Raw genomic sequence first — 15,919 nt, 5'->3', positions numbered from 1 at the left:
AATTAACTAGTCTTGCTTCAGACATTTATCTACCAAATTCTCCTTTCAAAGATGATTCTTTTAAATGATAAGGGCTAAATCAGGCTTTTAGAATTCTTCATGATGAATCAATACTTCTGAAACAGTTACTTCAACAATACGGTCCATCCTAACTAGATACTAGGCTAAATCAAAAGAGGCACCTTCACCTTTCTGACATTAAAGAATTAAGTAATAGGAAAGAGTAACAATAACAATAAGTAGATAATAATTATACAAAAATATTTTTCAAGTTTTTGAAATTTGTGATGCTCAAGCAATAGAGCCTCACAAATACAAACCATATGTACAATTCAGGCAATTTCCTACATTCAATCCAACCTGATATTTACTGAGGGTTTACAATAAGTCAGGTACTTAACAGATAAAAGAGGGCATGGCAGTTCACAGACTAGTGGGGAAGACATCAAGCCATAAACAATGCGACAAATGCTATAATGAGGATATGTACAAAGATTGTATGGGAACCTAGAGGAGGAAGTTCAAGATTTTTATGGGGACCTAGAAGATGGAATTTATAAACTGAGTCTACAGGACTTACAGAAGATATCAGAGAAAACTTCAAGGATAGGAAACATCACTCAAGATTATCAGTTTTCTCTGTCCCAAACTCTGGCAGATTGGTAAACAGGAACTATTCTTTCTTTCTATAGGAAACTGGTATGGAAGGTGACTTGAACATGATCTCCCAACGAGTTAACAGCAAACCAGGATCTGCAGGTCTGCAGATTTCTGAACAGGTTCACCTTAGTCCAGTCAGTCTTCTGGTAGTGGCTAAAGTCTCAGATTCAAACCTGGTTATATTCCATCAGTTATTAATAAGAAGTATCTGTCTCCCTCCACACTCTCCCAAACCAAACAACCAAACAATTCCATCCTCCACCCTTCCGCTAGCTAACATTTAATCTCTCCTGTCTTCTCCTTAATAATGATAATAGCTAACATTTGTCATGTGTAAAATATACACAGGTACTTTTCAAAATGCTTTATATATATTAACTCTTTTAATTCTCATAGACACCCTGTAAGGTAGGTATTATGATCCCCATTTAAACATGAAGGAAACAGATTAACCTGCAACAGGTCACAAAACAGAGGTGGGGCTGGAATTCAAACCTTCTCAGTCAGACTTCCCAAAATGGTATAATCAGTCTTTACTTCCAAGAGTTTCAATTCACTTCTCAGTACAGTACAATTTGGCTTCCGCTTGAACTGCTCTAACGAAATGCTGATAGGATCAGCATTTCCTGTCTGTCCTATGCTATCAGACATCTTGGCTGTACCTGAGGCTGCTGACCATTCCCTCCTAAAAATCTGTGCTCCCTCAGTTTTTGTGACATGACACTTTCCTGATTAACTTCACCTCCTGCGGCCACTGCTCCTACTTCTCTTTTGTGGAGTCCTATTCGTCCATCCCCTTCTCAATGTGAGAGATCCCCAGGTTTCTGTTCTGACTCACTACTTTTCTCCTGCCACAATCTCTTGCTGGGAGATCTCGATTTACTTTCAACTAGGCGCATTATTTCCAAATTTCTATTGCCAGTTCATTCCTTTTCCTTAAACTTCTGACTTATCTAGAAAAGTATCTAATGGACATCTCCACATGGATATCTCTCAGGCATCTCAAGCTTAACTTGTCCAAAATGAAGCTGGTCACCTTTTTTCTCTGTTAAACCTTTTAATAATTATTACACATGGGACTGATAAAACCTAAACTCCATAATTTCTCCTTTATACTGTCATGATATGCAGCCCATATCTTTTACTATTGTACTTCATTGGTGTTATAATTACTTGTTTAGATGCTTCTTTTCCACAAGACTCAGATACTTAAGGGTAGAAAATGTTATATTATTATGCTTAGTGTAAAGCTTATAAATTTAAAAATTCTTAATAAATATTGAATGATGCCTTCTGAAAGTCCATAATATTTAACCCAAATATTTCTTATGGCATTTATCATTTTATACTTCATATAACTCTATTTAATTTTTTAATAATAAGATAAGCATCTTGAGGTCTACTTTTACGTCTAATTTATCTTAGTATCTACTACTTTGTACACTGGAGTACCACACATATAAAAAGCATGAAAATATTTAACATAGAAAAACTCTTACTTTTCGGCTATCCATACTCCTTGACAAAAGTCTAGAGTGTGTTAAAACCATGAAACAGAGAATGAATAGCTCAAAGTAAATATACTACCACTATACCAAAAGCAAGTCAAAATGTCTCTCAAAACTGTTTTTGTATATGAAGGACAACACGCTGTCTAAGCTGGCATTTAACACTAAGCTAACAGAGATACTAAATCACCATTGTAATAATGTTCTTACCCAAGTGGCTACTGAGAAATTAGACTATTTTTTATGTTTTCAGTAGAAAAGGGCGAATTACACTTTCCTGATGGTGCAATTAAGGTAAAACACAGATACAGTCTCTTGCACACACCCAAACACATCATGCTTTTCTATAAACACTGAAATTGATTTCACAGCAAGCACTGAAAACCAGTACATTTTCTTAACATGCAATCATATACCATTTAAAAATATGGTTTTAAACTTAGGTTTATAAATTGCCACACAGAACTTTAAGGCTGATTATGGAAGTAAGCACATATACAGAAATCAAAAGAAGTTAAGCTATCTTATGGACACACAATTTGGCTAATAGATTTTAAGGTTCAATTAATGAATTTCAGAGGTCTTATTTAATAAAATACTGATGAGGTAAAAGACTATGTAGTTATGGTTCTCTCCCTCTAGATTGACCAAATATATTATAAAATATGATATATAATATACAATATAACATATTGCCTAAATTAGAGAAGGACTACATATGACAATCTTCTGAAATGTGAGAGTTTCAAGTCAGGTTGTACTTAATATGTGGAAGTTTCAAAAAACAGGAATTGAAGGAGGAAATTATAGGAATGCCATAATTACTCAGAAGGATCTAGGCCTAGCTTTGGTCATAGGATTAAAAAAAAATCTTTACAATGCATGTTTTAGAATTTCATCTTCCATTGATTCTCATGTATGATAAACTTTTCCCAGATACAGCTAAAACTATGCTGCCAAGCCTCAGATTTCTGTGATTGGTTACGAGACAATAGGAAAGAAGCCAGGGGAGAGAACAATGTTAAAAACAAGAGATGAATGAAGGAAGTTAGGAGCCAGGGCTGACAGTAATTATTCTGGGAGGCCTTAGTTAAGATTTTATATGAGGCCAAAACCAAGAGTGGAACTCAGCCTGCCAATATGCTCAGACAGTTCTTCTCTTAATACACCAGATCCAAGAAAAGAACACAATATTAGGAGGCCGGGGCAGTTGGACTATAAGTACTATCTCTATTCCTTTATGTCTGACCTTTTCATCCTGGAGCTTTAACTCCTTGATTTACTCTTTCTTCAGTACACTAGAGTAAGACAATCTCCAAAAAGCAAGTTGATACATTCTCATTTGCCAGATAAGTGGACAATTTCCATTTTTGTGAACTTAGGCTAAATGAACAGAGTATAGAACTGTAATTTAATAAAACTCAAAACTTACCTGGAATATATTTAATATATGTCAATATGTTTATCAAATATAAACAGCAACTAATTCATTTATATAACTGTAATTAGTATCCCCTTAACACAGTCAAGTCAAGCATTTTGGGGGTTCATTTGAAAAGAAAAAAATAAACTGAACAGAAGAGAAAGTTCCTGTAAGCTTGGTCTGATGATCCCTAGATCTGTTACCATTGGAATGCAGGGAACAGATGGGGGAAAACCCAAGCTGCTGTGCTCCATTTGCTCCCCAACTGTTACCTGGAGGATGAAGCTGGGCCTAATATGCAGTAATCACAGGCAGTCTAGATTGGGCATGTGGGGGTGAGAAGAAAGATGAGGGTAAAAGAGGAAATAATTTCCACAGCAGATGGGATTCTGGTATCTGTTCCACTGCTGTCTTAAAATCTCATATGCAAATGCCTTACCCAAGAGATCACTTATCAAAATGGTCTCAGTTTCTCCTAAAACCCCTTTTACCTGCCCTAAAGAATGTTATACATTACCTCTTTATCAACACTTCCCTAGTCCCCCAAAGACTGAGAACCCTAAAAAGTCATTCTCACTAATGGAAGAGTAACCTATCTATTAGTGGGAGTGTCGTGGCAAATAATGACTAAAACCACCGGACTAAAGATTTCCTAAGGTTCTTTTCTCTTTCAAAAGTCTATTATCCTTCATTTAGAAAAGCCTAAATGCCTAAGTTCTCCCGCTTACAGAAGCAGAGTGCTGAGAATGTAGTCGGCTTTGCCTGAATCAGAGGGAAGGAAGGGACTGGTATCACATATGCTTTCTCTTCTGCCAAGAGTTGTCTAAACAGTGTAGCTTAAAAGGAAAGCATCTTGCCCCGAATGTCTTCCCACATTGCCCCAAATGTCTTTTCATATTGCCCCAAATCCTAGCATTCATTTGAATTTTGAATTAATAGGCAAAATATATGGAGGAAAAATCAGAGGTAGGAGAGCGATTAGGTGCACTGTTTTAAGTAAAGGAATTATAGATGTAATAGGTCTGGGTGGGAGGGTTAAGGTAAAAAGTAGAAGGTAACTTTGGAGGAGGGGACACACTGGTGGTAAAACTCTGAAGAACTGGGCAGGCACTATGAGGGCATTAGGCTACTAGGGGCAGATGGAGAAGGTCAATGATGTGTGGACACCAAGGGAAAACTTGATTTGTGCAATTTTGCTTAAAACTAACCTTATGCCTTCCTATACCTACAAATTCCAACTGCAATTCAATTTTAGGTCTTTAACATAATCTTTTTCTTTTCGACAGTAATGAGATAGAAAACAGAAAAGAATGAGCAGAGGATATATTCTACAGGACAGTTAAGAGTTAATCTACTTACTATAGGCAGCTGTCACATATTATAAACATCATGCACAACAATCTAACTAGTTTTGGCACAAAGAACAATCAAGATTTATTTTATTCCTTAGGAATCCAAATGCCTAGGAGAAAGAAAGCTATAGAACTTGAGTTTTATACTAAATATCTTGGATGCTGAACCCAGCATGCCAAAGATTGAATACCATTATTCAGAACACCATTCTAGTATGACTTGGAAGATGAAATGGATGATACACTGTGAAGGATGGTAACAGTTATAAATTATGAAGAGAAATAAGAGTTTTATGCCACCAAATATAAATTAAGAATATAGAGTTGTTTTTTTTTCAAATGGGGAATTATATAAAAATCATTTTCCAGTGGTAATGTGATTCAACGGAGGAAACTATAATGATCCATATTGATGGTGAGTGGAAGGCTGAGTAGTGAAGTCTAAGAAAGCACTTAAGTGAAACTGAATTCCTGGACAAGAAAGGAAGCTAAAGAGAACACAGGAACGGAGAAGAACTGGTCAATAAGAGTAAGGAAATAATAACCAATATTATTGAGGGCATTACACATATTGTTTCTTTAAATTCTCAAACAACCATATGAGATTAGTATTATTATTATCCCTGTTTGTCAGATGAGCAAACTGGGGCATAGAAAGGTTAGATAACTTGCTCCAAATAATACACCCAGAAAGTGGTAGAGTCCGATTTGATTTGAGTCAACTTAAGTGCTGAAGTGCAATAAATTGAGAGAAAAGTGCTTAGGAAGCAAATGAGAGAAAAACTATGCCCTTGAAGAGCTGGAGCCTGAATCATAAAGATTTGGCAGCCTCTGTGAACTTAGTTCCCGTTTACAATAGGAATTCCTTTGTACTGCTTCACAATTTAGAAGTATGTCTGAACTAAATCCATGCTGAGTAATAGAAGTGTAAGAAAGGATACTCCTGGAGGAAAAGTGAAAGTGGGAACCTCAGACACTATGGGTGGGTGGAGGCGGAAGAGCAGAGATGAGGCAGGAGTGTGCTGAGGTGTGCTTCCGCTGAGAAAGGCTAATCTATCTTACAAAATAAATACTACTCTGGTGTTTTATAGTCTATGATTTCTTTGGGAGAAAGGGGGATGCAGAGAAGAGTTCGTTAGAAAGAAAAAAGTGAAAATGGTTTTCTAGTGGAAAGAACAATTAAAATATTTGTTCAAATTTCCTTCTCATTCATTTTAAGGTAAATGTCATCTGTATGGAAATACCATATTGAGTATTTTAGAAGAGGTAAAATGTACAGCAGATTATAATACCAAATGTTACACAAGAGAGTTCTCTCTTTATCACACTGTGGAATTAAGTAAAATAATTATTTGTCTCAAGAACAATAAAATAGTGCCCATTTAGAGTGAAAAGGTGCATACATTGGTATAAATGTTTCAAAGAAATAAAAAAATTACTTGAAATACTTCAAAACTATAGATCAGGAGTTTTCTTTAGTAGAAAATTATGCTTAATACTCTTCTTTATATAAGAATTACATATAACAAAACACAAAAAAATGAAACATTTAAAGAACTCTCCTGGTTTACAAAACAGTTATAAGCACAATATTTGCATTTGAACCATTTTATTTCCCAATTTCTGGAAAGACAGTATGTTCAACAGGATAACAAAATACTTTACAACAAGAGTTACTATGTCATTTAATGAGGAATAGAGAGAATGTATATGTCAGGTATTTTCTTTAAAGAGAACGAACGATATACATTAGGAACTTCTAAATTATTAAATCTATAGAATTAATTTAGGAGAGAAAATGATAATGCAGTCAATTTATAGTGCATATAGTGTACATGTTAACTAAAATCACTTCTCGTATTAGAAGAGAAATTCTGTCAGCATTAAAAATTGATTTGTACTCATTATTGTGTTACAATAAAATCTACTGGAAGATTTAATAAAACATGTCACTTTTTCTGATTATACCACCAGAGGTTTATTTTTAACTAACATAGAAACTAAATAGTAAAGTGCTGAAAAGAAAAGGGAAATATGAAGTAGAAATTTCTGTGAAAAACAAAAATGAGCAATTATTTATATCAATATATCTATATAGTGACAATAATCAAACAAGCACTCCAGTCTTCAGAATTATTGTAATGAATGGAACTATAGAGATTCTCTGATGGCCAACGCAATTTTAAAAGTACATTTTTACTTTATTATGTTTAATAATGATAACTCTTTATAATATTTAAGATAAAAAGGAGCACATTTTGGCTCACATATTATCAAGTGTGATATTTCTAAAACTGACTGCATTACTAGGTAAATTCTTCATATCAATTCACTGATCTCTTTTACTGAAGGATGCATTGGTTTGAAAATCAAAGACTTACGTCATCCAAAAAATCAATCAGTGAAGATGAGGAAGAAGAAAAGGAATCCTATTTAACGAATACAGCAATAAAAAAATAGAAAATATGGATGAAGCAATTTAATAAGAACAAATAATAAATCAAAAATTTTGTAAAACAATTGAAAGGCAAATGACATTAATTCAAATAAATAAATGAGAAAAGCAGTCACTGTCATTGTTTCTCAAGAGACTTAGAAATTCATTACTTTTTAAAGAATGATTCTTTTTCCCTTTCCCAAAGGAATGAAATATAATTCATATACTGTGCCCAAAATGTAATAAACTGAAGCTCATGGCAAATCATTAACAATCAAATTAAATGGAAGCAATTTAGAAAGTAACAACTAAAAGTTAAACAACAGAATCTCTGCCTCTAATTGTCCCCACTAGAATGTAAGCTTCTTGACGGGCAGGACTTGTCAATTTGGTCCCTACTGTATCTCCAGCACCTAGCACAGTGCCTTACACAGAGGTATATGATTATTTGTTGATAAAGACACAATCACTAACTTAAATTTTTGGAGACAAAAATATTCTTTATATTACATATTTTTTCCTAGCCAAGAATTTAAGAACCAAAGAATGACAGAGTCATACAATCAATATTCCATTATTATGGAATACTTTAACAAAAAGCATTCCTTTGGTATGCGTCTAAAAAATTGAATTGATTTGAGACTAGAACCAGCATTCCCCGACTGTGAGCCCTGATGTTTTCACTTGTTAATATTGTGGCTCTATGCTTTGGAGAAAAAAGAAGAGTGTCACAATTATTTAAAGTTAGGATTTGTGCTGCACCTCCTGTGTCTCAAAAGAAGAGAAGAAATTTCTATTAACCCTAAAATGACTCTCTTATTTAGATCTTTCTTAGATTTTTCTTAAATACAAATGTGATTAAAGTTTTCATAAGCTTGCAGAACATGTTCCTTCCCTAATACGTTTTTGTTGATATAAGATTCTAGGTCCTTTTATATGAGATGCAATAAAACAGTTTTACTGCAAATAAACTTTAGATCACAGAGTAAACTTTACGCTGACCGCAGAGGGTATTTGAAAAGTTCAATACTTACTTCAAATTGATCCAGAGCATCGGTAGGCGTATTCAAAAATGCCAAGAAAGAATGCTGTGAGTCTTGGTGCTCTATACCTAGAAGACAGCAGCAACTTTTTTTTAAAACTAGAACAATTCAAACTAATTTTCATGGACAACCTTTCCTTTCTGCATCTATTAAAGGCTGCCTGAAAATTACCGTATTTTAAAAGCAGTCAATATTATTAACTCCACATATTTAAAAAACTAAAATACATTAGCATTTCTTGGAATATCACTCAACAGTTAAATTACATCAGTTTCCTGAAATACTTGCTTCTTGACTTAAGACTTGAGTTCTTGAATTTCTTTTCCTGTATAGTACACCACAAAAAGCACATTAAATCTTCTGGTAGATTTGAGAAATTTTTAAAAAGAGGGCTCTGGTTATGTTTAATTTTTCTAAGGTAATTCATTTATTACCAAACAAGATTTCTGTTCTGAAATACTCTAATCAAGCATATAATATGTACTGACATAAATAATCTTTTATAAAAAATAGTTTAGCGATAAAACTAATGTATTTAATTATGAAAAAACTTTTGCCAAGGCCTCAATCTGATTTCATTTATTGTTTTATTGACAGAAATTGTGTAAAATTTTTAAAATCTGTCTAAGAACTTGGGTTGGAGAATGAAGACACCAAACCCTAGCTTTTTCTCAGAGAAGTTTTAAAAATGTCATGCATATCTCTTGGCTATGATATTAACTTTAAATGCATAATTTCCAAAATAATTCTTAAAATACACATATAATGATAAATACTAGGGAAGAAATAGGAGAAAAAATGAAATACAAATTTTTTATCTCTATATCCTTAGGAACTGGTAACTTATTTGTGCACTTTCATATTACTCTCTAATAGTATACCACAGTTGCCAGATAATCAGTATGTTCAGAAATTCATTTCATCAATAAATACTTATTGAAACCCTCTTAATTGCCAAACTTTGTCTAGATACTGGGGATATGACAGTAAATAAAGCATAAAAAAAATCCTTGCCCTCATTATATCAATATTATATTGTATTATTTAAGTAGTATAGTGTATCAATTATAGTTTTAAGCAGTGTAGTATACAGTACATGTTACAACATATAGCAAGATTTTATCATACTGGAATGTTCAAAACTCCAATAAAAGCTATAGGTTAACATATAATGTGATAAACTTTGTTTTTTCCTCCACAAGTTTAGATCTATTCTAAAAATGATGAAATCAATACCACTTGGTGAGTTTTACTAAGTCATACTTTGCTTTGGGCTCTTTTCTATATAAATTGCCTTCAGGACCACAGGTCCTCCTTGTCTTATATATTCTTTTTTCTCTACTCACTGAATAGTGCAGCTCCTTACGCTCTCCACATATGAAAATTGAGCTTGACTCTCACTTTACTATGATGGCTTGTGCTCCTAATCTAAGTTCCTAATTCACTTTTTCTGGGTTCCTTCCTTTCTTATTCACTAGGAAATTCAATCAACAAAAATGTATTGAACACCTACTGCTTTTAATGGCTTTTCAAGTCAACTCTGTGTGATTATCCTCTTTCATCCACAATTTTAAAAGCAGATGTGGCAACCCAACTAACTTTACTTTACTGTGTGCCACAGGACTAGGAAATGACAGGGAGGCACATAAGCATAATACAGAGCCAATTAACTTAGCCTAGCATTCAGTCAGGAATGGTGTCAGGAAAATGAAGTTCTAATACCGGCACAGAAGAGATCCTTCCACTAGGAAAACAACTACCCTGGGGGAGGGCAAACCTCAAGTGTTAGAATGCGTTCAACCCCTAGTACCTCCTCCAAAAACAAATAAACCTAATTATCCTCCCCCCCAAAAAACTTACAATATTCTGATTTTAAAAAACGAAATGATAAAATAATTTTTTCCAATCACAAAAATATTGTTCATGAAATAGTCCATGGCACTGAAAAAACCATCAAATTTATGGCATAGTGAGTTTTTCTGCTATTATGAAATCTTAAAACAATGTTTATCAAGTTAAACTCAAGAGACCTGTCTACCAACTATGTGTATGTATGTGTGTATCACATGCATATATACATCCATAAATGAGTGCCAGAATTGTGTGTGTGAACAACTCTACCTATACAATAAGCTGATTCTTGTGTAATAAAATGTATTCATAACAGAACATTAAGTCCTGATTGATGCAAAGCACATTCCCATACCCTTTTCAGATCTAAGCTCTTCAGTGTCCTTTATCAGTTGTTCGATTTCTGATAGTAGTTCCAAGTTCTTCTTCTCTGAATCTTTTAGTTTACTTAAATAGGGGAAAAAAAGGAAAAATGACATTATTTATATTGTTGGTTAGTAAGCCATCATATATGTAGCTGGACTTATTTGGTTTAAGTGTCAGTCATGATAAATTAGGAAACTGCAAACTACTACAGGAAGGACAAATACAGCCTGTCATCTACTTTTGCGTAAATAAAGTTTTACTGCATCGCAGCCAGGGTCATCCATTTACAGGCTGTCTGAGGCTGCTTTTTGCACTACAACAGCAGACTTGAGTAGACAGAGACTATATGGCCTACAAAAAGCATTTACTATTTTATAGAAAAAGTTGCTGGTCTTGAGCTAAATTACTAAATTTAAAAATGTCATAAAATCTAAGGTTAATGTTAGAATTCTGTTAGATTTCTTTCATAGACAATCACAAAAGTAAGTTTATAATTTTCAGTTTGACTCATATTCCCAATTTACAGACAAATGTGTAAATTCATATGTCTTAAATATAAGAAGAAAGATCACACTTATTCCAAATTATAAAACAGAGAATGACATTTAGTAGCTCCTTATGTTGAGATCAATTTATATTCTCCAGAAAGTTTTTTTTTTCCATTTTCAATGTCACACTGGCACATTTAAGAAAAGCATACTTACTTTACAATTGGATAGTTTATAGCAAGAATTTATAATTTAACTGGGGTGCCATGTATCTGGCCTCTGACATAAATCAAAACATTAATGACTGCAGTTTAATGACTAAGGCTTCATATCATTAAAAACTGAGTTTAGGGGACTGTATTTTTTTCATGACTAAATGCCTTTGTAAGCTTTGGTATCCTGAGTACTGAATAGATTTTTTTCATTTATATTTTGATTAGTAACATGAACTTCCTATTGCTCCTCTATTATTACCTATACTGACTTATTCTTAAAACATTTTAATACCCAATTCAGCTACAATTTTTGCTTTATCATTTATTTATTCAGAGTATAATCTGTTCCACTGTTGTGATAATGGAAGGAATGTATTCATCCACATGGAGACTGTGGAGGATATACCTTTTTTTTTTTAAACATAAAAGAACATGAAAAACAAATATAATTTAAATACACTATACCATTATGAAATTTACCATCACTAGAACCTTCATTTGTAAAAAAAAAAAAAAAAAGTAAGAACCCAGAATTTTCAGATGACTATCATTTGTTCTGACTCTGTGCTGCATTTTTATATTAATATGGTATTCTTGAACATGAGAGGACTTCGGATTTAATGGAGTAAAATTTGAGCATGAACTAAATTTTACAAATAAGGGGAAAAGGAAATAATAGAAATTTAATTAGTACTATTAATTCCACTTTATGGACGAGTCAGATGAAAACAAAGATGTGTTAAAATACCATCACTGCACACAAGGCCTGAAAGCATCCACTCATTTTCAAATTTTCATAATTTTTCCTCTGATCATCACTTAAAAAAAAAAGTGATAGGTAGGGAACTAAATATGTAACTTCTCTCCAAATACTGGACCAAATTAGAAATCACTCTAGAGGGACAATATTATTCAATCTTACCATTCTGTTATGATGTTAGATGCTTTAACTTTATTCAGTTCTTCTTGGATAGCCTGTTTGGCTCTTATTTCTGCATCCAGAGCTGACTGTAACTCCAATCGAGCTGACATATCCAGTTTTGCAAAACGACGCATTTTCCAGGGCATATCCTATGAGAGGATGTAACTGCATTTTTAGCTCCACTCTATTTTAGTTTTAACATTTAAATTTAGTAATATAAATGAATTTGGAAACTAACTGAAAGAATTACCTTTCCTTAATTACAGAATAAAATAGAAACATTACTTGTGAAAATAAATTAATTTTCCTTAAACTCAGAAACAATTGTAAACTCACGTATAAACACATTTACTTTTTATAGTTATTACCAACAATGGCTAGCCATGCAAATTACAGTTAGGCAGCCGCGTATTATGATTTCCTATGGAAAAGACTTAGAATGATTTCTCATGAAAATCTTAAAGTCTGCAAAGCCTATTTATGACAGTGTGTTTTGAGTCTTTTCCCTAATAACACAATAAGCCTCCTTGTAAAATGGCAGAGCTTACTGTTGCTCGTGTACCCAAGCTGGAATTTCTTAATGCTTCCAATTCTTCTGTCATTTTAGAAGCTAAGGCCTGAAGATATCCTCGTGCATCCTTTTCATCACTGACCCTAGAATATATGCATATAAAGACAGAGGTAAAGAACCAAAGTAAAACAGAAAACTTTAGTGAGATATATGTTAAAGCATCATAAAGAAGTAAGTGAAAAGTAACAGAAATATAAAGATGTTCTTAAATATCTTATTTCTAAAGGTTTATTACAGTACTACTGTCAACAACTGGGACATAGTTTACTGTTCAGTTATTTACAGATTAAAGCTGGCCATGTTTAGGAAGGTCCAAAATATATGTATCTGATAAATTAGTAAAATTTAACCCTGGAACCACAGAATACTTTTAATCTAACAATAAACCACACACACACACACACACATGCACTTCATTTCTAAAGAATTTTAAGATTTCTTATTAATTAGATTCTATCTTTATCTTATGAAAACACAACACACCCTTCTTAAAACTGAAGTACAATAAATTTATAAAGTTTAAAGTAGAATATTCTGCAAAACTCAGGGTTGTATTGTAATAAAGCTCTTTTGTTTTCCAAAATGGTCAATAAAATAACAAAGAGGTAAGATTAAAGTCTACTGAAACTCAGTTTCTATTTATTGTCTTAAGGCTATCTTGCTGATGTAATTATTATGTTTTTAAATAGAAATATTTTCAAATTATATTCAAGGAGACAAATTCTACATTCTAGAATTTCTTAGGATAAAGTCTACATTTTGTTACATCTCCTCCAAAACAAGGAGAAGACTAGGGAGTGGGCAGTGCCAGCATATAAAAATCTACACAGAAGGTCCCATTCTCAAAAGAAATGAAAAACACTGGCATATAGAAAGCCATAATTGCACAAAAGAAAAAAAAAGTGTTGAAATTTGCAATGTTCAAAAGTATATTCTAATATACCCTGGGGAAGACTATCTGTCTTTGTACAGGTTGGTTGCTTTCACAGATAAAATTCAGGCCATTGAATATCTATGAAGAAAGTATATTTCAGGTAAATCAACATGTATATGTGATGCATACAGCAGACAAGCTTAAATCTTGAGCCTTGCCACAGCATCTTTTAGAATTTAAACTCCTGAGGAGTCAAATTCATCCATCTACCCACCTATCTCTTTATCTCAAAGAAGCCCTTTAAAAAGATCTTTAGATCTTTTCTTCTCTCAGATGGAAAGTGTTTTGGAGGACAAGCTAAAGAATCTAAACAAAGAAGCAATAAAATCATTGTAAGAAGTGGCCCACTCTAGTGATTTTTACGTATTTTTAGGCCCTACATACATGTATATATTTTTATTATCTTTTAAAGAAAAATGGATTTAGAAAATATTAAGAAAGTTTGTACAGAGGGATGTTGTTTCCTTCTAAAATTCTTTTTAACTTTGGACACCACAAGTGATTGTAATCTTTTCATTTAATCATCTAATCTATAGTATAAAGAATAAATATGGATAGAGGAAGACTATCTTTTTTAAGAGTACAAAAACACTTACACAGTAGCAATGAAGAAAACTACTGACATTTAAATGGTCAGGTTAATTGGCCTCAACTGGTGTTGGTTTAGCATCTACCACAGCTCAGAGTACATTATTATTTATACGTCAGACAAAGAAAGACAAATACTGTATGGTTTTATCTAATGTGGAAACTAAAAATAAACAAAACAACAACAACAAAACAAAACCAAAAAAACAAACAAAACAGAAACAGACTCACAGAGAATAAATGAGTGGTCGCCAGAGGGGTAGGGGGTTGGGTAAAATAGATGAAGAGGATTAAAAGGTACAGACTTCTGGCTATAAAATAAATAAGTCAACGGGGATGTAATATCTAACATAGGGTATACAGTCAATAATATTGCAGTAACTTTGCATGTTACTAGACTTACGGTGTACATAATGTACATAAAATGCTGAATCACTATGTTGTACACCTAAAACTAATATAATATTGTATGTCAACTATACTTCAGTGAAAAAAACGAACACGTTAGTAGCCTGATGGAATTCATACCAACTTTACCACATGGCCAAAATCACCCATAAAAACACGTTTAAAAGATTACTCACCACTGAATTATTTCTGTGATTTGGGCTTCCCAATGTGCAACTGATTCTTTCTTGTCTGCTAGGTCTTTTACCTCTTCTTCTAACTGCTGGTTACGTGTACTTAAGTTCTCATACAAAGCAGTAAGCTGAAAGGCAGTTTTAAGACACTTTAAAGACACGTGTGACTTTTAAGAACAGGAATTCAAGGTGTTCAGATGCCTCCTGTTAAGTCTGGTAAGTCACCACAGTCCACTCAAAAACTCTTGTCTTCCTGATTTCGTATTATGTACCCTCTGGTCACTGAATCTGGAAATACCAAGTGCTCTGAATTCTCCTCTGCTTTTGCTTTTCCATTACTTACTCCCTATATTGAATGTGTTCCATTTGTGAACGTTCTTCATTGGCCTGAAGAATTCTTTCTCTCTTTCTTTTTTTTGGTCAGAAAATGTCTCTATGTCATTCTCTTAAAAAAAAAAACTTACAAAAAATGGACAGTAGAGTATAAGTGAATTCCAATGAGCCCATGACCCCAATCTCAATAATTATGGCCTCAATGTCAGTCTTATTTCACTGGTATTCCTGTCTTCTTACCCCTTCTTCCTGTATTATTTTGAAGCAAATCCCAGACATCATATAATTTTAACCATACATATTTCTATGTATGTCTCTAGAAAATAAGGCCCTCTTTTAAAATACAACCACAATATCAAACAAACTGAACAAGTTTGCTTACATGATCACATAGGTAGTAACTGTTTAAATTTCCAGCTGTCTCAAAATATCAAAAGACTTAACAGTTTGTTAAATTCGATCATGATACTAACAAGCAAACATAACTCAATGGTTGCTGTATCTTTTAGGTCTCTTTTATTTGCAGGCTCCTGACTAGTCCATTTAGGCTGCTGTAATGGAATCCCACAGTCTGGGTGGCTTGAACTGGAAACATTCCTCGCAGCTCTGGAGGCTGGGAAGTCCAAGATCAAGGCACCAGCAGATTC

The 15,919-nt window shown here is 33.3% G+C and overlaps 1 protein-coding gene across 11 annotated transcripts in view; it reads right to left on the bottom strand.

Moving 5' to 3' along the window:
* The window catches only part of CDC42BPA (CDC42 binding protein kinase alpha), a 233,565-nt gene that overhangs the window by 53,057 nt on the left and 164,589 nt on the right, over positions 1-15,919 (bottom strand). For 9 of the 11 annotated variants that reach the window (XR_012063552.1, XM_015234802.3, XM_006198817.4 and 6 more), the window contains 5 exons: positions 14,943-15,067; positions 12,814-12,919; positions 12,266-12,414; positions 10,630-10,721; positions 8,415-8,491 (listed from right to left, as the gene is read on the bottom strand). Coding sequence is in view for 10 of the 11 variants with exons in the window: in XM_015234802.3 (XP_015090288.1) it covers positions 8,415-8,491; positions 10,630-10,721; positions 12,266-12,414; positions 12,814-12,919; positions 14,943-15,067 (549 nt within the window). In the remaining variant the exon portion in view is untranslated. Of the gene's footprint in view, positions 1-7,324; positions 7,373-8,414; positions 8,492-10,629; positions 10,722-12,265; positions 12,415-12,813; positions 12,920-14,942; positions 15,068-15,919 lie in introns of all 11 variants that reach the window. The other 2 variants (XM_031690085.2, XM_015234804.3) reach the window with 1 other exon arrangement.

Source organism: Vicugna pacos, chromosome 23 (assembly GCF_048564905.1).
Source record: "Vicugna pacos chromosome 23, VicPac4, whole genome shotgun sequence".
In the NCBI taxonomy this organism is placed as follows: domain Eukaryota; kingdom Metazoa; phylum Chordata; class Mammalia; order Artiodactyla; family Camelidae; genus Vicugna; species Vicugna pacos.
This window is presented reverse-complemented; position numbering and strand designations above follow the sequence as displayed.